The sequence below is a fragment of the Arvicanthis niloticus genome, chromosome 26, assembly GCF_011762505.2.
Source record: "Arvicanthis niloticus isolate mArvNil1 chromosome 26, mArvNil1.pat.X, whole genome shotgun sequence".
Classification (NCBI taxonomy): Eukaryota; Metazoa; Chordata; class Mammalia; order Rodentia; family Muridae; genus Arvicanthis; species Arvicanthis niloticus.
Window position 1 is genome coordinate 7,047,368 of NC_133434.1, and position 22,917 is coordinate 7,070,284.

A 22,917-nucleotide genomic window follows, 5' to 3' on the forward strand; every position below is an offset into this window, starting at 1 on the left:
AACAGAAGTGTGTTGCTGTGGCTAGTCATTGAGTGTTGTACCCAGTTAAAGGTGCAGTGGGAGCCTTCATTTTCCTGGACATTGTTCTTCAAGACTTTGCTTTATAGTCTCACTAGTGTTGAAAATTGGAGCCTCTCCTATCCACCATGTCTTCTCAACTGTGCCTTCATCAGCCAGCAGAGACTGATATCCTCTGAAACACCAAAACAAAATAAACTTTCCACCTACCCTCAGATTGTTTCTTTGGGATACAAGGATGATAAAAATAACATAAAGGTTCAGAATGTGTATACACTACAAAACTCTGATTAAAGTAAATAAAAGAAGCACACAAATGAAAAGTTTCCATTTTACAGTATTGTTGAAAAATATAATGTATCGGGTTTTTTGTTGTGTAGATTTAACCAGTTCAACTCACATCCTAGATTATTCCAGTGTAGATATGATCAAACAATGAGCAACAAAATATTGAAGAAAATAATGCAAACCATAATTCCCAACTTACTGAGTTTGAGCAACTATAATAACCTGAGGTTATACTAATAGTGGAAAACCTAGATACTTGAATCAGTTGAACAAAATGTAGACTCCAGACATTGACCTTGATAAAATTGCATACTGGTATTTGCCAAGATGACAGTCACACACTACAGAAGCAATAGTTGTTCTATTAAAGCTGATGACATAGCTTACTACACTAGGTTAAAGACCTGAGTTCAGTTCCCCAGACCCTATATAACTTCAGACACAATAGCATCTACATCTATATCTATAATCCATATATTTCAACAAGGAAATGTTATATGGGCATAGGAGATTAGACAGCTATCCTGGTATATTTGAAAGAGAGGCATTGACCCTGCCTCAAACTGGTAGAATGTGAAGACTCACATTTAAATGTCATCTGCACTGGTGTATCATGGCATATGCACAGCTACACACACACACACACACACACACACACACACACACACACACACACACACAGCTCCCAAAGATGACCTCAATTATAAATAGAGACTGAAAAGATAATTCCTTGTTTGCCTGCTCTCCACTACTTGGTAACATTCTTTGACTTTTTTCTCATTAACTCATTTTCCCTAAATTTCCCATTTCTCTGTCATAAATTCTTTGTCTAATATGACTAAGGTCCTCTGAAACCCTAAATCCTTTGGAAAGACAAATGAGATTTCTTCACAGTTAAAGACAGAGCTAATTTAAAACTGCAGATCTATAAGTCTCAGTATTATTTTTTACCTTACACTCTTTTATAAGAGTGTTACGGCTTTAGATTTTATATTTAGGTAATGACGTGTGAATTAATTTTTGTATGTAGTGTACATTATTCTTTTTATTATCAGTCTTAAGAAACTTTTGTCATGTGTCTAATGTCTTTTTTTCAAAGTAGTTCTCATGAGAAAATATACTTAAACTGTACATTTTATAAATCTAATGTCTATGTAACGCACATTTGATAATTATCTAAAGAAATATCACAATATATGCCTGATTTTTTATGGTGATGAGAAAAAGAGCATGGCATGGAATAGTAGGGGCCAGAGATTCTATTTTGTCTTTGCTACATAGGGCAACATTACAGCAAGAATTTATCTTTTCTACCTGTGCCAAAAATGAACAAATTTATTTACCTTGGTAAGAATGTAAACAGTATGAGGACTAACACATACTAATATATTTTTATATATTTTTATTGTATGTATAAATTTATGTATGTTTAGTAACTTTCTGATATACTTTATAGACTTTCTCAACATATAATACTCTTTTATATTATTCATTTGAATTTGTTATTGTTTGCAAAATTGTATCCAGAAATTTTTGTATGATAACCAAAAACTTTACTAATAGGCCACAATTTAAACCCATATTTATGAATCTATTTTACAGTTATTCCTAAGAATATTCACATATAAACAAACAATGACAAACCTGGGTAGTCTAGTTTCATGGCCTGGGAATGAAAAGTTCTAATGTTCAATTAATACAAACTTTAGATCCTGTTCAAAATCTTTTATCCCCTTCTTTCAAGTGTTTTTGTAAACTATTAATGCTTGGTCAACAGTTTATTAATGAAATCATATAAAAGCTACAAATGGCATGTGAGTATGTCCCTGGACATTTCTTCTTGTAGAGCTGTGCAGAACTTAATGAAGAGAATAACAAAGGGACCCACTCACACTTCTGCTCTGGGGACCAGATACTCCTGCTGGAAAATTATAAATGGAGTAGAATGTTGAGTCTCTAAAGGACTGATATTAGTTCTCTGGTACAAACTCAATTTAATCCTCAAGGGACTCATCCAACATGGTGACTATCTTGAAGAAGAGAGTACTTTTCTGTGATTCTAATAAATTTTCTCAAAAATCTTGACCTTGAGACTTTGGAGATTCATATAAGAAAGCTATTTTCTTTTTTTGTACTAGACAAGAATCTTTGTGAAATCCTCAAAGAGTAACCATGTCATTTTCCCAAGGGAACTTATTGTAGTAAGTGAGATACATTTTCTGCACTGATTGCAATTACCTGCTCCAATATTAACAACTTTGGCCCTCCATGCACAGTGTGGAAGAAGATACCATGATATCCAATGTCAGGAAAGGCTCCAGGTGAACCAAGGTGAGCACTGAATAATCTTTATCTTGACATTTTGTCTTCAAACCCACTGCTATATAAATCATAAATTTGGAAAAAAGTGCAAGCATTGCACTTTTCAGCCTTAAATCTTGATAAATATTGAATGAAAGGAAGGATGCTTTATTTGAGGAAATTAAGGTTTCCCAGCCTCTTTCTGGAGTTTTATACACAGGACAGAAGAGGAAAGAGGAAATAGGGATTCCTCAAGACTGCATCTAATTCAGGCATAGAAATCAATAATTCCAGCTCTGCCCTTGGAGTGAAAAATAGTTTCTGTGTTAATAAAATCTACACTTACTCTTACAGATGCCACACAACGTGAAAATGAATATGGAAAATGAGTCTTCTGTGTCTGAGTTTATTCTTATGGGACTGACAGACCAACCTGAGCTCCAGCTGCCCTTATTTATTCTGTTCCTGTTGAACTACACAGCCACTGTGATGGGCAACTTGAGCTTAATGAATCTCATTTGCCTAAACTCAAACCTTCACACCCCCATGTACTTTTTCATCTTCAACCTGTCCTTCATTGATTTTTGTTATTCAATGGTCTTTACCCCCAAAATGCTTATGAGTTTCTTTATAGAGAAGAACACCATCTCCTTCAAAGGATGTATGACTCAGCTGTTTTTCTTCTTATTTTTTGTGAACTCTGAGAGCTATGTGCTGACAGCCATGGCCTATGATCGCTATGTGGCCATCTGTCAGCCACTGCTCTACAAAGCTGTGATGTCACCTGGGATCTGTTGTCTGTTGATATGTGGCACTTACTTGATGGGGTTTGTTAGTGCCTTGTTCCACACAGGTTTTATGACAAGGCTCAACTTTTGTGATTCTAACATCATCAACCACTACATGTGTGACATCTTCCCTCTCTTTCGGCTCTCCTGCAGTAGCACCTATCTCAATGAGCTTGTGAGCTCTGCTGTGGTGGGTACAGCTATTATCTTATGCTGCCTCATTATCTTAATATCTTATGGTATGATCCTTTATAATATCATACATATGTCATCAGGTAAGGGTTGGTCCAAAGCCTTGGGAACTTGTGGGTCTCACCTCATAACTGTTAGTCTATTCTATGTAACTGGGATGCTTGCTTATGTCAAGCCATCATCTGCTGAGACTGTGGGCCAGGGAAAAATTTTCTCTGTATTTTATACATTTTTGGTGCCTATGCTGAATCCTCTAATTTATAGCCTTAGAAACAAGGATGTCAAACTTGCTGTGAAAAAAACCTGGAAGAGACTCACATGTTAATTTACCCATTGATATGATCTTTAGCCTCATCCAATCCAGTTTGATGTGTCTTTCTCCTATTCTCTTGTATTCACATTATGTATATTCTATTATTTTCTTGGCTTTTGTCCTTCAGTAGAATTGATAGAATTTACACTATATCAACATATCCTTTCTTACCTAAATGTACATCTCTATGTATATGTGAGGATATGAGACATCCTTAGATTCAATGTGTTTAGGATGATGTCAAGTCTACTGCCTCTGTAAGATTAAGAGCCTTTGCTTTTTTCATTTTATGTTACCTTCAAATAAAAATTCTTAGTACTTTTTCATGAAAAAATAATTGTGCATTTATTTTAAACTTATATGTATGTGTGTGAGCATCTCTGAGTTTATGTGTACTATGTGAATGCAGGAGCCTGACAGGGAGAGAAGTCATTAGATTCCCTAGTAGTGAACTTTCAGGGATCTGTAAGCTACCATATTGGTGCTTGGAATGGAACTGAGGTATTTTATAAGAGCTTTAAGAGAACTTCTGAATTCTCTTCATGTCACTGGTTGTAATTTTCCTTCAGGTAATGAAATGCCTGGTATTCTGTGCTTCATATCTAATTTGTTTCTTTCTGGTTTTTTTTTTCTGTACAATTTTGGTATTTTTCCTGATTTACAAGGGTTATTACCTGCACATTCATTCAAAAATATGAAAAAACAATTTGATTGTGTTCTTACTCTAGAATTTTAACTTCAAATAGATAGTGGAAATCTCTAAGTTACTGCAATATGGTTTTGCTTTTACACAGTTAATTACTTGCCGTGTGTTATGTTTTGTTGTTGTCTGTCTGGGATAGGAGATTCTCTCTGTAGTTAGTTCTCTCTGCAGAACTCCCAGAAGTTGATGTTGAGTGTCTAACTTCCCTTGGCAAAGCTCTCTGTTCATCTTGTAGTCAGCTTTATTTTACAGTCTGTTTTTCTTCGGAAACTGTATGTAGATAATATGTTTTTAGGCAATGTCTTATAAAGACAATAGGTTTTGTGAGTTTCCTGAGTATTTTAAGCACATGATTTATCTCCCAGAGGAAATCTTTCAATTTTAAGAAAATAACTACAAAATAGTAGATCTATAATGCTCAGGATACAGTGAATCATTCAACTATAATTTGTATGTGAATAATATTCAGCTATAATTTGTATGTGAATAAAATAGATGGCTTAAAATTTTAGAAAAACAATTGATGCCTTTGAGTCAATCTCCTAAAAAGAAGTGAAACCTAGAGAGTCAAGCATTTCTGTGCATTATAATAGTGATCAGATTCTTGAACATTATTAATTTCTCAAAGGTAGACTGAATGCCTAGAGACTTCAGTGTTTGTTCTTTTATTATACAGTGCATGATTGAATAGAGAAAGTGACTGTGACCCACAGGCACAACATAAGCAGTGTGTTTCATATGCTGTAGCAGAACCAGATGCTGAAGAAATCAACAAATACCCTGGCTCACTTCAGGAAAGGAAATAGGCTTAATTGTCCATGGAACAGGGTATGTTTAGCCATGAAGCTCACTTCATCCTCTATAGGCACTGAGAGTTCTAAGTTCCTCATTTTAAAGGCCTCAGGCACATCTCTCCACAATCCTCACTCTTTCCCTTTCATGAAGAAATGTTAAGAATTTTCTAACAAAAGCCTGTGTCACATTTTAAGGTATTGAGGCCTTGCCTATCATGGGTGACCTGGATCCACTGTAAATTCATCATGGTTGTGCTGGCATTGTTGTCTAGAAAGCAGTCTGGTGGGGCCAAAAGTAAGGAGGTGTGATGTGCTAGCACACTATGGCTCTGTCAGGAGCAAAGACAGGATGACTGTCATAGTTTACTGCATTATGAAAACCTAGCAAAGACACACATCTTACAGCAGCTATGACAGTTACAGGCAGGGGCAATGGCCACTCTGGTAGCTTGGGCTTCTGGAAGATCTTTCATTTCCTATATCCAAGGAACAGTTTTTTTCCAGCCTCTGATGGGTAGCACTTTTGTAACTGGAAGGTCAAGCCAGGATTTCTGTGGTATCACCTCTTCAAGCTGAAGCCTTGGTCTATTTCTTTCCAGGATGGATATGGATACTTTTGTTCATTTTCAGCTGACATACTTGGTGGCTTCTTCAACAGTTGCAGTTCAACATTTTAAAGGCTTTCTGGTAATTAAATTTTTGCCTCTGATATTTTGACATACTTGAAGTTGAAAAATGCAGTTGACTTTATGCAGTTCAAAGTTTGGTGTGTAAATGAACTAGAAGGCACTTTGTATTATTTAAATTCAATTGAATTTAAAGATATTAAAAGGTGATAGTCAATATTTGAAACTACATCATATACTGGATTTCCATATAAGGGTGATTACATAGAGCTGAGTATCAAGACACTCCCCTCCATCCTCTTAGCTCCTAAATTCTTTCTGTCTCTTCTGTAATATTCCCTGGGCCTTAGGAAGAGGCATGATACAGAGGTCCCATTTAGAGCTGAGATACATTCATTAATATTTTTCTAGTACTTTGATAAGATGTGAGTCTCTAAATTAATTATAAACTGAAAAATAACTTCTTTGTCTCAGGTTGAGAGCAGCCCTAGTCTATGGGTATAAAGATGAAACATTAGAAACAACAGCTTGACTACCACATATTCATTTAGAAAAACAATGGTATATTATCATCCTTCAAACTTATGTCATCTCTCACAGTAAACATTTGAAAAAGGTTTATGGCACCAGATGTATAGTATTTTACATGAAGCAGAAATCAAATCAAATCACAAAGTTGTTTGTTATTCACCCAATATTCTTGCTACCATTGCATCAATGGGCATATACAGCCTGGCAGGTCATTATTGTAGCATGCCTGGTTTGTGGTTGAGTTAGAATTTTGATGAAAACTAGCTAAGTAGGAAGAAGTTTGTAGCTTAGTAGCATCTTCCCTTCTCTGTGTCATGTGTCTAAAGTGTGCAATGTCTTTATAAACATTTATAAATGTCTCCTAACATTTTGGTTCCGATAGGCAACAAGGAGTAACATTGGTAATAGTCTATTTCCTTCTTAGAGCTTCTTGGATTTCTCCAGCCAACAACTCATGGAAGGCATTTTGCATCTGATGCTGGGGTTATTATTTAAATGGCCATGACTTCTGGAAACAGCATGATAGCCCCTTTTGCTTTGTTATGTTAACTTGAAACAGTTATATTTGAGCTTATTAAATTTTCTTCCTATGTATTAAAATTGACTATTATTTTCACACAGTTTAATCAAACTTTAAATTGCATTCATGTATTTGAAATAAACTTTGCCTTGATTATAAGTTGAAATTACCTATCAATAAAATGAGGATATGGTGCTGAGATAAACTGATCAGTGGGAGACTTGTCACAATAGGTACATTAACAACATGACTCTTTCACATAAGTCTCAAGGGACCTCAAAGAAATCAGACTTAATGATTTTAAGAGGAGGCTCTCTGCGTCTCTACTTTTCAGAGATGTCATCATTATCTTATGTAGTGCCAATCAAATCCCTGAGACCCAGTGGTGAAGGTCTGCGTGAACAGAACTGAAAGTTTTAGATGCCTGGTCACCAGATTTGTCTTTTTCCATCAGTGACACACTCATTGACTTCAACTTACATGGTCTACATATTTCCAGTATGACTTTACACATGGAAAGTTTTTTGGTACAGCTGAGAATGGAAACTTGTCATTACTCAGAAGGCCACAAAAACCTTCTAGGAGGTGCTAGCTTGATATCAATATATTCAGTGACTTGTATGGGTGTTGTCTTCAGCAATACACTCTTGCCATAAGTTTGTATAGAATAACATGTTGCCCTTGGCAACAGATTGGGTTGTTTGTGAGTTTCAATTGGACCACTTTGGCCAACAACCCAATTGACTGTAACCCAGTTCTAGTACTGAAAGCTTTGTTTGGTGACAAAAGACAGTTGAGTGTTTGTCTCTCCTATTATTTGGAGACTTCATTAGGATCAACTTTATATGCTTTGGGAAGTTTTTGCTGCACTAGATTGCTGTTCCACTACTCAGTTATATCTGTTTCTCCCCATATTTCCTACATCTATCCACCTGATCCTCCTATTCAGTCCACCCATAAAAATCTATTTATCTCTCCCAGGGATTTCTATGTATCCCCCTAGTGTCATACCCTATAAATAACTACTCTTGGTCTATAGATTGTACTTTGTTATTTATTTATTTAATGGCTAATAGTCACATAAAGAGAGTGCATACCATATTTATCTCTTTGGTTCTGGATTACCTCACTGAAGACTATTGTGTTTGTTTGTTTTTTCTCTCTACTCCACAACTTTGCCAACATATGTGGTCACTTGTGTTATTGATCTTAGCCATTATGACAGGTGAAATCTTACAGTAGTTTTGATTTGAAATTTCTTGATGGCTAAGGATGTCAGATATTTTTTAAGTGTTTTTATTTATTTATTTATTTATTTATTTATTTATTTATTCACTTTACACCCCAATCACTGCCACCCCTTTCCTCATTTCCTCTTCCACATTCCTTTTACTCACTCTCCCTTTTTCTCTGAGAGAGTGGAGGCCCTCCCCGGCTATCTCCCTACCATGATGCAGCAAGTCATTGTAGGGTTAGGCACATCTTCTCCCACTTACACTAGACAAGACAGCTGAGGTAGAAAACCCTGTTTCAAAGACAGGCAACAGCTTTAGACTATTCTGAACTTTTTGGCTAATATTCATTTAGCAGTGAGTACATACCACCTATGTCTTTTGGGTCTGGGTTCCCTTACTCAGGAAGATATTTTCTAGTTCCATCCATTTGCCTAAAAAATTCATTATACCTTTGTTTTTAATAGCTAAGTAGTACTTCATTGTGGAAATGTACTACATTTTCTATATCCATTATTCTGCTGAAGGACATCTGGGTTATTTCCAGCTTCTGGCTATAATAAGGCTGCTATGAACAAAGTGGAACACATGTTCTTGTGATATGCTGGAGCATCTTTTGGATCTTTAGGTAAAACTATTTCCAATTTCCAGAAGAACCACAAGAATGATTTCCAGAGTGGTTAGACCATTTTGCAATCCTACCAGCAATTGAGGACTGTTCCTCTTTCTCCATATCCACATCCATTGTAAGGTGTTTCTTTAGCCTGTTGTTGTTCTGGGTCAATGAGGATGATGAAAGAAAGAGTCATTCCAGAATGAAATATGGCCTTGCAAACAGCAGGGAGGTCAAACTTCAATGAACCAAACCTCAAACAACAACACAGAAGTATATTTATTTATTGTTACACAAAAGTTGTTTTTTGAGTAAAACAATTTTGTCATATCACAGCTTCTAATCTAATCTATCTGTTTTTTGAAAGAAATCATCACACCCCTGTCACTTTAGTCCTTATTGTGCATTGTTTGCCATATTCAATAATGCAAGACATTTCAAGTGTGCAAGGGCCACCTTTTGACTGAGTCATACTAAAGCTCTAAAGCTTCTTCAGGAAAACAACTCTGTAGATAACAGAAAACCATCAAAATTCTCTAAAATGATTCTTCAAGATCAAAGTACTTCTACAAAATAACAATTCATTCTGATATTTACCCTAGAACACAGAGAAAAACAACTATTTAATTCTTATAGTTACCTTAGGTACAATAACTCTACTAAACTTTCACTATAATTTGCCCACTTAAGATTTCTCCAATTTTTAAGTAGGTATTCATTGTTATAAACTTTTTGCTCAGAACTGTTTTCATTGTGCCCCATAAGTCTGAGTATTTTATATATTAATTTTCATTCAACTGTAGAGATTTTAATTATTTATTTCTGTCATGACCTTTTTTTCATTCTGTAGAGAATTGTTCTGTTTTCATGAGTTTGTAACCTTTCTGTTGTTTCTTTGGTGTTAATAATCCATGGTGATCTGATAGGAGGAAGGAAGTAATGTCAGTTTTCCTGGATCCCCTGAGACTTGCTTTGTATCTGAGTATGCATTAATTTTAGAGGAAGTCTTATGAGGTACAGAGAAGAAGGTATATTCTTTTGTCTTTTGGTAAAATTTTCTGTATTTATGTTAGGTCCATCTATTTGGTTTATAATATCAGTCTTATCTAACATTTCTTTGTTTAATTTTTACCTGGATGACATATCATTGGTGAGAGTGAGATATTGAAGTCTCCCCCTATCAGTATGTGAATGTCAATAAGTGATTTTAGCTGTAGTGGTGTTTATTTTTAAAATGTGGTTGTTCTTGCATTTGGTAGATTTTAATAGTTGAAACATCATCTTGGTTGTTTTTTCTTTTGGTGAGTTTGTAGTGTCATTCCCTATCTGTTTGGATTATTTTGGGTTTGAAGTCTATTGTGTTAGAAATTAAAATGTTTCACTTTCCTCTTAGGTCTATTACTTGGAATATCTTTCCCAACCCATTAACCTGAGGTAATATCTATCCTTAATGTTAAGATATATTTTTTAGATGCAGCAAAAACAATGATTCCTGTGTTTTCAGTCACTCTGTTAGTTTGTGTCTTTTTATTTGGGGAAATTGAGACCATTGATGTTGAGAGATATCAATTAGTATTTGCTTATTTTTGCTATTTTGTTGTTGTGGTAGTTGCTATTGTTGTTATTGGTGGTGGTGGTTCTTTGAGTTTGCTTATCTGAGATTATTTCCTGTGTTTTCATGGTTGTAGTTAATCTCTTTATGTTAGAGTTTTCTTTTTTATATCTTCTGTAGGGCTGGATTTGTATATAGATATTGCTTAAATTTGGTTTTATCATGAAATGCTTTATTTTCTCCGTCTATGTTGATTGAAAATTTCGCTTAGTATTGATTGGCATCTTGGATAATATCTGAGATGTGTTAGAGGCTTCAGCTCATCTTCCCAGGCCCTTCTGGCTTTTATAGTCTTAGTTGAAAAGCCCAGGGCCAGGTTAATTCAATGAAGGATTCTTCCTTCAGAAAATATTCCTTAAATTATTACACAAAATAAAAACTGAAGGAACATTGTCAAATTCTGTTTACAAAGCCACAGTTACCATAATACCTAAACTACTCAAAAATCCAACAAAAATTACAGACCTATTTCCCTTATGAACATAGATGAAAACTTTTCAATAAAATAGTTGCTAACTTATAGCATCTTTCTATTTTCGAATTAAAGACTTTTTGATCATTAAGACATTGTGTGTGTGTGTGTGTGTGTGCATTTACTTATGTGTGAACTCCTAAATGAACTTATTTTCCAAGTGACTTTTCTATTGGTTGCAGTTAAAAGCTTTCACATAAAAAGAAGGCTCTGAGGATGCTTTTTTTTTTATGTAACATAAATGTGTTACATTTATGGCTTGCTTGTCAGAAAGATCACTGTAACCCATCAGCCATCAGACCACACCATGACATGTGGTATGTCTTTTATATTGCAAGATAAGAATGGCCAGTATTCACATTTAGTGTTTTTGAATTAATAATACCTATCAATAATAGTTCTATTCATCATCTTTGATCTAAGTATTATAAACTGAAGTTCCAAGAAAATATTGCATCCATGTTAGAAATTCTATAAGACTGGGAGACTGATTAGAATATAGTATATTGTGGAAAGTTGTTACGTTTCCAGTCCAGAGCCATACTATCTTGATCAATATTTACCCCTTTTAATATCCATTTCTTGTAGATGTCTGTGTTTGACTTGCCATTCTTGGGACCAGTACTAAAGCAGAATTACTTATGGTGTATATAGACATCTGGTATTTTCCTAGGTGAGAAGAGTATAGGGAATCTCTGCTTAGTGTGCAAATATTTTTGTTTCTCAAGATAAAAAAGTTTTGGAGATTATTTTGATCCTCCTTCCTGAGTGAAACCTGGATGGGAGAATGAGAGGGAGGGACAAAAGAGGGGGCAGGATCAGGTATGGGAAGAGACAGGGGAGAAGTCCAGAGGATCAAGAGAATGAATAAAAATATGTCACAGTATGGGGTTGGTGGGGAGACCACTAGAAAGTCCCAGATGCCAGGGATGCAAAAGGCTCCCGGGAACCAATGGGGATGTCATTAGCCAAAATGCCTAACAGTTGGAAGATAGAACCTGAAGAAACCACCTTTAGAAGATAGATATGGCCTCCAGTTGAGGTATGAGTTCTCTTGCCCACTCAAAATTTTTAACCCAGAATTATTCCTGTCTAAAGGAAAGGCAGGGACAAAAATTGAGCAGAGACTGAAGGAAAGTCCATCCAGAGACCACCCCACCTTGGGATCTATCCGATGCCCAGACATCAAATCCTGACACTATTGTTGATGCTAAGATGTGCTTCCAGAGGAGAGCCTGGTATGACTGTCTTCTGAGAAGCTCTGCCAGTACCTGACTAAGACAGATGCAGAGACTTATATCCAACCATTTGACTGAGCTCAGAGACCCTAATGGAAGAGTTAAAAGATGTGGGGAGCCGACAGAAGGTAGCTATCATCCTTGCAGCCATCTTGAGCCATATACCCTGACAAGAGACTTGATTACAATAGCCTACAACAGCTGAGCACACTCCGATAATCTTGGTTTAGATACCCAGGATTTTCCCTTGAGTGTGTGAGACTTAAAGATGTGTGACTTAAGGGCTTGACTTAGAGATCAGATTTAGAGACAAGACCTAACGGCATGATTAAAGGCGTGACTTAGAGGCGTGGCTTAGAAGTGAGACATGTAAAAGGCGAAAGGCAGACAGGAGAGTTCAGAACAATTTGGAGTATCAGAGAATCAGACATTTCAGAGAGTACAACTTGGAGTAGGAATTAGGCATTATCATTACAACTTGGAGGAAGAACTTGGAATTAGACATTAGGCACTTAGAACTTGGAAGAAGTAACTTGGAACTTGGGGGCACTAGGGACTAGGAACTAGGGACTAGGAACTCAAGACTAGGGAATTGGAGAGAAGAAGAGAGACTGAAGAATGAACGGGATTGAATCACACTCTGTCTGGTCTCCATTCTTCGTGTCCTTCCTCACTCTCTCTCTTGCTGAACCCCGACCCGCAGACCAGAGCAGGTTGTGACAGTGCAGGCTCTAACAATTTAGCCCCCAAGGGCTTTGGCAGGGTGGCTCCAACACTGACAGAATGGCCCATAACATTTTGGCTCCCAAACATAGGGCATCTCGGGCTGCAACAAAAAGAAAGACTGAAGGAGCTGAAGGGAATTGCAACCCCATAGGAAGAACAAAAGTATCAACTCAATGGACCCCACAGAACTCCCAGGGACTAAACTACCAACCAAAGAGTATACATGGGTGGGTCAATGATCCTTGCTACGTATGTAGCAGATGACTACCTTATCTGGCACCAGTGAGAGGAGAGACACTTGGTTCTGTTGAGGCTTGATGCCCCAAAGAAGGCAGATGCTAGAGGCGTGAGGAGAGAGTGGTTGAGTGGGTGGGATTGCACCCTCTTAAAGGCAAAGGGAATGGGTTGGGGTGAGTAGTTCATGGAGGAGAGACACTACAGGGGGACAACATTTGAAATGTAAACAAATAAAATAACTGGTAGACAATGGATTAGCTACCTTTTTTTTAAATCAATACCATGCTCCACATAACTTATAGAAGGAAGAATTTATCTTAGCTTATGGTTCCAGAGGTTTAGTGTTCATAATGGTGGGGACAGCATGGAAACAGGTCCCAGGTGTCGCAGCAGGAGCTGGAAGCTGAGATCCTATATCTTAAACTACAAGAATAAAGCAAAAGGAACAAGCTAGGCAAGGATTTAAGCCCACTCCTAAGTGACATAATTCTTTCATAAAGGACACATCACTTAGTCTTCTCAAAACAGTGTTATCAACTCGGGACCACATGTTCAAATATCTGTGACTAAGTGGGGAAATGTCTCATTTAAAGCTTCATATAGCCCCTCATTTCATGAAACTTGATGCTGGAACTTTGTAGCAAGTCAAATTATACCCAAAATCAAGAATAAAGGGAATCAACATTGTTGTTGCTTGTTTACTCTCTTAGAGCTTTTTTCCCCTCTCATTCACACTGTGATAGTCATGGAATAGTGCTACCCCAAACAGATTATGTCTTCCTATATTAAATAACAATCAAGATAGTCTATAATAGACATGCCCACTGGCCAACCTGATCTAGGAAGTACTTCCTTAAGAATCCCTCCTAAGATAACTCTAGGTTATGCTAGTTAAAATTAAGAAATACAGAGGTGACTATGAACAAAATACATTTTGTACATATGAGTTTTAAAGGGTAAGGCAATCAACTTAAAAAATGAAACCAAAACTTTATGCTGTGGTTAAAAGTATTCATTGTAAATAACTCTCATAATTGGTATAATGAAACTCTTCCGATTTGTATCTTATCTGTATTTCACAGCTAAAATGTGAAAATTAGCATTGCATATGTAATCCATTTATTAAAATGTCACAACTCATTATGAATGTTCTGAAAATTATGCATTACATCAAACTTTTATCTTTGTTATTATGCACATTTAAAAATATAGCTAACTAAAATTTAATTTTTTAAAAAATGACTCTATTTTCTGTTTTCAATTTGTTAATAAGATGAGAAACTTCTTGGAATTTCTCCTCTGTGAAAGTTGTGTAAGTGAATCAAATATATTTACCCAAACTCTATTGGATCTGAAACTGTTAAGAACATGTAAAGAGACATACTAACTTTTTCGTTATTGCAATATCATGTAAGTAAAATTAAGCAACATGAAATTGTAAACCATCTGAATGATCAGTTTTGTAAACTGTGGTTGTACACCTCCAAATAGAGTTTGAATGTTTTCTCCAGAGATGTACATTTAAGTTTTAGTTTTCCCCAGGAAATTAAGTCACACTGGGAATATCAACAAGAGAAATATTTTCAAGAGTCAGACATGAGTTGTGAAAATATTGTGGTTATATCCATAAAGAAAAATCATAGAATCTGAATACTTTGTAAAAATAAAAACATGGAAATATTCCTTAAAACAACATGTTTACATCATTTAGTTTATCTATTGAAATCTGTAGCTTTGTAGGATTACAAAAGACAAAAACCTAAAATATGAAAAATCAGCTGCGTCAAAAAAAACAATTACTTAGGAATAGACTTTCAAAGAACTGGTCATGAAATCAAGATTTAAAACAACAGCAGCAGCAGCAAAAAACAATAACAAGAACAACAAAATTATCTTAGAGATGTCCTCCAGAAAGTAACCTTTCTAATCTATGCAGACAGCTAATTGAGTTAATTTTAATTCGTTCTTAAAGAGTCTTTACACTAAGTAGATATTTATGACATGAAAGGAGCCTACAATTTGTTAGCAATTTCAAATTAGTGATTGAATAAGCTGATTGAGATTTTCCCACAATTATGTAATGAGTGAACATATTTTAGATGCACATGTAAGAACAGGCAGTACTCGTCTTTCTGCATTTATTGAAGTCACATAAACAGAAAGTAGAATCATGGTTACCATGGGAGTGGAGTAAGCCTGATAGGACAAGGATGATGCTGACCCCAGGGTGATGTCTCAGTTAGGATACATATGCAAATTATGTAGACCATGACTATGTGATGCAATATTCCAAATTTGCTGAAAAAATTCTACACTCATAAATTATGAAAAATATATGTTGATATAAGATTAATTCACATTGTTTAGTTATTTTTCTGCTTCACATAATATATCCTGTTTATGGATTCTTTTATCTTTGTTCATCATAGTTCCTCCCTACCTCTCCTTCTGTCTGGATCCTCTCACTTCATAATGTATACCTGTGTAATGTAACCTATAGCCAGATAGAATTTTTTCACTTGAAATTAAATGTAAGCTAAGCAAACATTTTAATTCATAATTCTATATAGAGATTATAAAGAGATTTATAGATTTAACTATTAAATTCTTGATCAAGAATTGCCAAGTAGTAGCTGTTTCTACCACAAATAATGGTGTAGTAAATTATGGTTAGAAACAAACATCTAATTAATAACAATGGATATGTGACTTTGAAAATAATACAATATAAAAACAGTTTATCCAAGAGAGGTATATTTTGCATAATTGGACAAAATGAATATACCATTTTAAAGTATTCCACCATCAGACAGAACAAACATTACAAAGGACATAGTAATGTCTTCAAACATTTGCTGCTTTACATAGATGTTCTGATCCTAAATTTAGACTTATAAACTATTACATAGTGTGACCTCAGGAATGTGCATATGTACACATTGTCTCTTGTTCTGCATATGTCACCTGAGCAGTGAACACAATTTGCATTTACTGTGAAACATTGTGTTCTATTCTGAAGAATTTAGTGTACACAATTGAATCCCGAAGCCTATGACTTTCTACAAGATTCCTGATTGTACATGTCCATATACTGGCTCCCCACTTTGGTCTTTCTGACATTTATTCACATTTCTAGAGAACTATGGTCTGTGATCTTAGAAATTATTCTCTTAGCTTATTAAACTCTACAAGCTACACTTTATAGAAATAATTATCTTACTTTGAACAAAGTGCTTCGTCTATAAATATAACAGATTTTCAAAAAATTCTGCTATCCTGCCTGTGTTCCCAGAGGCCTTCTGGCACTGGGGATATCCACATGAGACTAACCTGCATCCCCCCCTTGTGCCTAATCCCCTGTCTTCCAGTAGTTCCACTGCTGGAGAGAGGCCAGCAGCGGTGAGATGCACCCAGAATCCAGCACTTCATTTTCTGGCCCACAATTCAGCCTGTATTTCTAGAGGGCTGCCAGCACCAGCAACAATCACATAGCTGAAAGTCAGTGTATGAAAACAATGAATAAGAGCCAAGGAACTCTGGCCCCACCAAGGGCCAGCTAACTTACTACAGTAAACTCTGGGAATCCTAACACAGATGAAACACAAGAAAATTACTTTAAATACAATTTTCTGAAGATAGTAGAGGACTTTAAAGAGGAAATGAATACATGTTTTTTCTGTTACAGTAATATTATTCATTCATTCACTTATTTATTTACATCCAAATTGTTGCTTCCCTCCTAGTCCCTCTCAGTCCCTTCCAGTCCCTTCCTCACAAATTCACTTTTCCCAAACTCCCTCCTCTCCTTCTTTGAGAGGGTAGAGCAACCCTCAGTATTCTTCCACCTTGGCACATCAAGACTCTGCCAGATTAGGTGTATCCTCTCCCACTAAGGCCATACAAGGTTTCCATGGACTCAGCTGCATGTGTGCTACACATCTGCCGGGGCATCCTTCCAGCCCTTGCATGTGCTTTGGTTGTTGGCTCAGTCTCTGACAGCTTTCAGGATCCAAGTTAGTTGACTCTGCTGTTCTTCTGTGGGGTTCCCTTCCCTTTTAGGGCCTTCAAACCTTTGCCAACTTTTCCATAAGTGTCCTGACCTCCATCCAATGTTTGACTGTGGGTATCTGCATCTATTTCAGTCCCCTGCTGCATAGAACCTCTCAGAGGATAGTTTTGCTGGGCTCCTGTTATGTTAGCAAGCATGATGGAGTACCATTAATTGTGAAAGAGATTGGTATTTTCCCATAGGATGGGTTTCAATTTGGGATGGTTATTGGCATCTATCTGATCCATCTCTGCATTTTTTTAGACAGGACAAATTATAGGTCAAAAGTTTTGTGGGTGGGTTGTGGCCTTATCCTTCTAGTGAGGGTCCTGCCTGGCTACTAGAAGTGGCCTCTTCAGATTCCATGTCCCCACTGTTAGCTATTTTGACTAATGTTGCCTGTATTGATTCCTGGGAGCCTCCACTATCCCTGGTCTCTGGAAATTCCTAGAGATTTGCTCCTCTTCCCTCCCTCCTCCTCCCACAACTGCCAAATTCCATTAATTCTCCCGGCCTTCTGGGCCTCCTGCCACTCTCCCCATGCTTGCTCCTGCCTCCCTATTCCACTCTCTCTCCCCTCTCCTACCAAGTTTCCTCCCTCCCTCCCTTCCTTCCTCCCTCCCTTCCTCCCTCCCTCCCTCCCTCTGCCTCCTATGACCATTTCGTTTCCCTTTCTTAGTGTGATTCAAGTATCTTTGTTCAAGCCTTCCTTCTTGTTTAGTTTCTTTGGATATCATGGGTATTCTGTACTTTATGGCTAATATACACTTATCAGTGAGAAAATACCATGACTGTCCCTTTAGATAAGAGCTACATAACTCAGGATGATATATTCTAGTTCCTTCCATTTGCTTGCAAAATTCCTGATGCCCTTGGAATGCTGAATAGCATTTCATTGTGTAAATGAACCACATTTTCTGAATCCACATTTTGTTTGAGAGACATCTGGGTGGTTTTCAGTTTCTGGCTATTATGAATAAAGCTGCCATGAACGTAGAGTAGAACATGCGTCCTTGTGATATAGAAGAACATCCTTTGAGTATATGTCCAGGAGCACTATAGCTGGCTCTTCAGATAGAACTATTTCCAATTTTCTGAGAAACTGCCAAATTTCCAGAGTGGTTGTATAAGTTTGCACTCCCATTGGCAATGGAGTAGTGATCCCCCTTCTCCATAACCTCTGCAGCAGTGCAGTCCTTTTAGTTGTTAGTCTTAGCCTTTCTGATTGAAGTAAAGTAGAATCTCAGAGTCCCTTTGTTTTGCATTTCCCTGATGACTAAGGATGTTTAGCATTTCTTTAAGAGCTTCTCCACCATTCAAGATTCCTCTTTTGAGAATTGTCTGTTTAGTTCTTTGCTCCAAATTTAATTGGGTTAATTTGTTTCTCAAACTTATGAGACATAATAAAAGCAGTGCTAAAAGAAAGTTCATAGCACTAAGTGACATCATAAAGATATTGGCGAGATCTTATACTATCAACTTAACAGCATATTTGAATGTTCTAGAACAAAAAGAAGCAAATATAGCCAAGAGCAGTAGATGGCAGGAAATTATCAAACTCAGGGCCAAAATCAATTAATTAGAAACAAAGAAAACAATATAAACAATCAACAATACCAATAGTTGGCTCTTTGAGAAAATAAAAAAGATAAACAAAACTTTAGCTAAACCAACAGAAAGGCAGAGAAACAATATCTAAAACAAAACTAAAAAAATAAAGCAACAACAAAAACTACAATCAGAAAGAAAAAGGGGCACATAACAACAGACACTGTGGGAACACAAAATATCAATAGGTCTTACTTCAAAAACCTATACACTACAGAACTGGAAAAACTAAATGAAATGGATAATTTTATTGATAGATACTACCTATCAAAGTTAAATCAAGATCAGGCTAACAATTTAAACAGACCTATAACTCCTAAAGAAATAGAAGTAGTCATCAAACGTCTTCCAAGGGGGGGGGGTTGGGGGGGAGGAGAAGCCTAGGGCCAGGTGGTTTTAGTGCAGAATTCTATCAAACTTTCAAAGATCTAATATCAACACTCCTCAAAGTATCCCACAAAATAGAAACAGAGAGAATATTGCCATAATCATTCTGTGAAGCTACAGTAACTTTGATACCCAACCATATGAACACTAGAAAAAGAAAGAGAATTCCAGACCAATTTCTCTTGTGAGCATTGATGCAAAAGTATTCAATAAAATACTGTCAAACCAATTCCAAGAATACATCAAAAATATCCACCATGATCAAGTATGCTTCTCCCCAGAGATGCAGGGATGGTTCAACTTACTAAAATCCATCAGTGTAATCTACCTTATAAGCAAACAAAAACATAGGAGGCACATGATCATTAGATGTTGTAAAGGCCTTTGACGAAATCCAACACCTCTTCATGTTAAAAGTCTTAGAGAGAACAGAAATAAAATAAGGCAATATACAGCAAGTCAGTAGCCAACATCAAACTAAATGAAGAGAAACTTAAAGCAATTCCATTAACATGGAGGACAAGGCCAGGCCAGGCCTTGCATTCTGTATCCATTTATTACAGTACTTGAGGTTTTAGCTACAGCAATAGAACTAAAGGAGATCAAGGGGATACAAATTGGAAAGGAAGAAGTCAAAGTATTTTTACATGCAGATGATGTGATAGTATACATAAGTGACCCCAATAATTGTACCAGAGAACTCCTATAGATGATAAACACATTCAACAATGTGGCTGGATACAAAATTAACTTTAAAAAAGTAGCTCTCCTTTATATAAATGATAAATGGGCTGACAAACTAATTAGAGAAACAACACCCTTCATGATAGCCACAAAATATAAAATATCCTGATGTAACTATAACCATGAAAGTTAAAAACCTGTATGAGAAGAAATCCAAGTCACTGAAAAGAGAGATTGAAGAAGATATATGAAGATAAAAAGATTGCCCATACTCGTGGATTGGTAGGATTAACAGTGAAAATGACCAGATTTCTAAAAGCAATACACAGAGTCAATGCAATTTAATCAAAATTTCAACACAGTTATTTACAGGTCCTGAAAGAACAATATTCAACTTCATATGGAGAAACAAAACACCCAGGATAGCTACTAAAATCCTGTATTACAATAAAAGAACTTCTGGAGGTATCACCAACCCTGAATTCAAGCTCTATGATAGAGCAATTTTAGTAAAAATGGCATGGTATTGGTCTAAAAGCAAACAGGCTGATCAATAGAATAGACATGAAGATACAGAAGTAAACCCACACAACTAGGAACACTTGATTTCTGACAAAAAACCCGAAACCACATAATAGATAAAAATAAAAAGCATTTTCAACAAATGATGCTTGTCTAACTGCATGTATGCATGTAGAAGAATGCAAATAGATCAGTATTTTTCACCATGTATAAAACTCATATCCAAATGGATCAAAGATCTCACAATAAAACTGGAAACACTATAGAATAGACACATGATAGAATAGAAACTAGGAGTAGCCTTGAATGCATTGTTGCAAGAGACAACTTTGTGAACAGAGTACCAACATCTCAGGCACCAAGGTCAACAATAAATAAATGGGATCTTATGAAACTGAAAATTTTCTCTAAGACAAAGAAGACCATCAAAGGATAAAATGCAGCCTACAGAATGGGAAAAGGTCTTTCTCAATCCTACATTAAACAGAGGGCTGATATCTAAAATATGTAAAAACTCAAGGAATTAGACATCAACAAACCAAATAACCCAATTAAACATAGAGTATAGATCCAAACGGAGAATTTATGGCAGGGTAATATCTAATGTCTGTGGACCACTTAAAGAAATGTTCAATATACTTAGTTATCATGAAAATATAAATGAAAAAGATTCTAGAATTGCATCTTATAGAAGTCAGAATGGCTAAGATCAAAACCTCGAACAAAACCTCATGCTGGCAAGAATGTGGAGCAAGGGCAACACTTCTCCATTGCTGGTGGGAGTGCAAACTTGTACGACCACTGTGTAAATCCATTTGGTGTTTTCTCAGAAAATTGGGAATATATCTACCTTAAGGCCCAGCTATAGCACTGTGGCACACTCTGTTAAAATGTCCAACTGTGTCAAAAGGACACTTGCTCAACTGTGTTCATAGCAGCTTTATTCCCAATAGCCAGAAACTAGAAACAATATAAATGTCCCTTAACTAAAGAATGGATAATGAAAATGTGGTACATTTACGTAATGCATTATTATTCTACTGCTAAAATCAAGGAAATAATGAAATTTGCAGGCAAATGATGGGACTGGAAAAGATTATCCTGAGTGAAGTAACACAGATCCAGAATTAGAAACATGGTAAGTACTCACTTATAAGTGGATGTTATCCATAAGATATAGAATGTTCATGTTACAATCCCCATAATGAGAAAAGGTAACTAACAAGGAGGGCCCATGGGAGAATGCATGAACCTCAATGAGAAGGGGAAACACAACAGATATTAGGGATGTTTGGAGGGAGAGAACTCAGTGACAGAAGGGTTAGGGAGGGGAACAGGAGGGATCAGTGTGGGAGAAAGAAAGGAGAGAGAACTGGAATCTCTGGGCTAAGCTAGAAACCTAGGATGATGGAAACTCCCAGGAATCTATGAGTGTGATCCTAGCTAAGACTTCTAGCAGTAGGGGATATGGAATCTGAAAAGACTACTGTTGAGGTTTACTCTTTTACTGTCTATTGTAATGCTAAGTGGTGGTCCCCAAGACACAAGCCTGCACATAGCCCCTGAGACCCTGTCCTCAAGTTAATTCTAATTGGTGAATAAAGATGTCAACACCTAATAGCTGGACAGAGAAATGGGTGGGGTTAAGGTTTGGTGAGCTTGGGAGAAGAAGAAGGGAGAAGTCACCATGTAACTGAAGAAGAATGTGCAGGAGAGGAGAAAGGAGAGCCACTATGCGTTAGCTGAGCCATAATAGCATGGACAGGTTTGCTAATTGGAGGTAAGAGCAGCCCAGAAGGAACAATGAAATACAGTTAAGTAATAACTGGGGTTATGGATAAGAAGGTCTATTCTAACAGGATGGAGGGTAGTCTGTTGCCCACATATTGTACTGTCTAATATAGTTTTAACACATCATGTGCATCATCTTTATATCAAAACCTCAATGAAATACCTTTTTAATTTTATTTAGTCATTTTATTTAGTAATTCTATTATTGTTTTTACAGCATGAATCCCAACAGACTTTTGTAAGCGAGAAGTTTACCACTGGCCTACAACTCATGCTCCTCCCCTTTTTCAGAGTCTGTTTTATAGGCATACATAAGAATATGCAGGTATAATTATATACAATCAAAGGTTATGTAAGTCTAAAGAAGTGGAGAAATGAATATAAACTCAGGCTGATTTGAGAGATTGTTTCTATCTTTTCAGCATTTTTGTAGAATTTATTTTTGTACAGTATTTAAAAAAAAAAAAACTAGTCTAATGTACATAACTGCAATCAGAGATACCCGTAGGAAAGTTGCAAATAGCAAGTTGCATGTCCCTGGACACTTTTCTTGTAGAGTTGTACAAAGCAGAGAGGAGAAAGACAAAGACGAAAGCTCACAACTCTGCAAACGGGACTGGCGATTCCTAGCGGGAAATCATAATCGAGTAAAACTTTTGAATCTTAAAAGAGC

General features: G+C 36.4%; 1 protein-coding gene across 1 annotated transcript; it reads left to right on the forward strand.

Moving 5' to 3' along the window:
- Positions 1-2,288: 2,288 nt before the first annotated feature.
- On the forward strand, positions 2,289-4,395 carry LOC143438805 (olfactory receptor 8C8-like). Its single transcript, XM_076924491.1, has 2 exons — positions 2,289-2,637; positions 2,962-4,395. The coding sequence occupies exon 2, from the start codon at positions 2,962-2,964 to the stop codon at positions 3,910-3,912; it is 951 nt and encodes a 316-aa protein (XP_076780606.1). The 5' UTR covers positions 2,289-2,637; the 3' UTR covers positions 3,913-4,395.
- Positions 4,396-22,917: the final 18,522 nt, after the last annotated feature.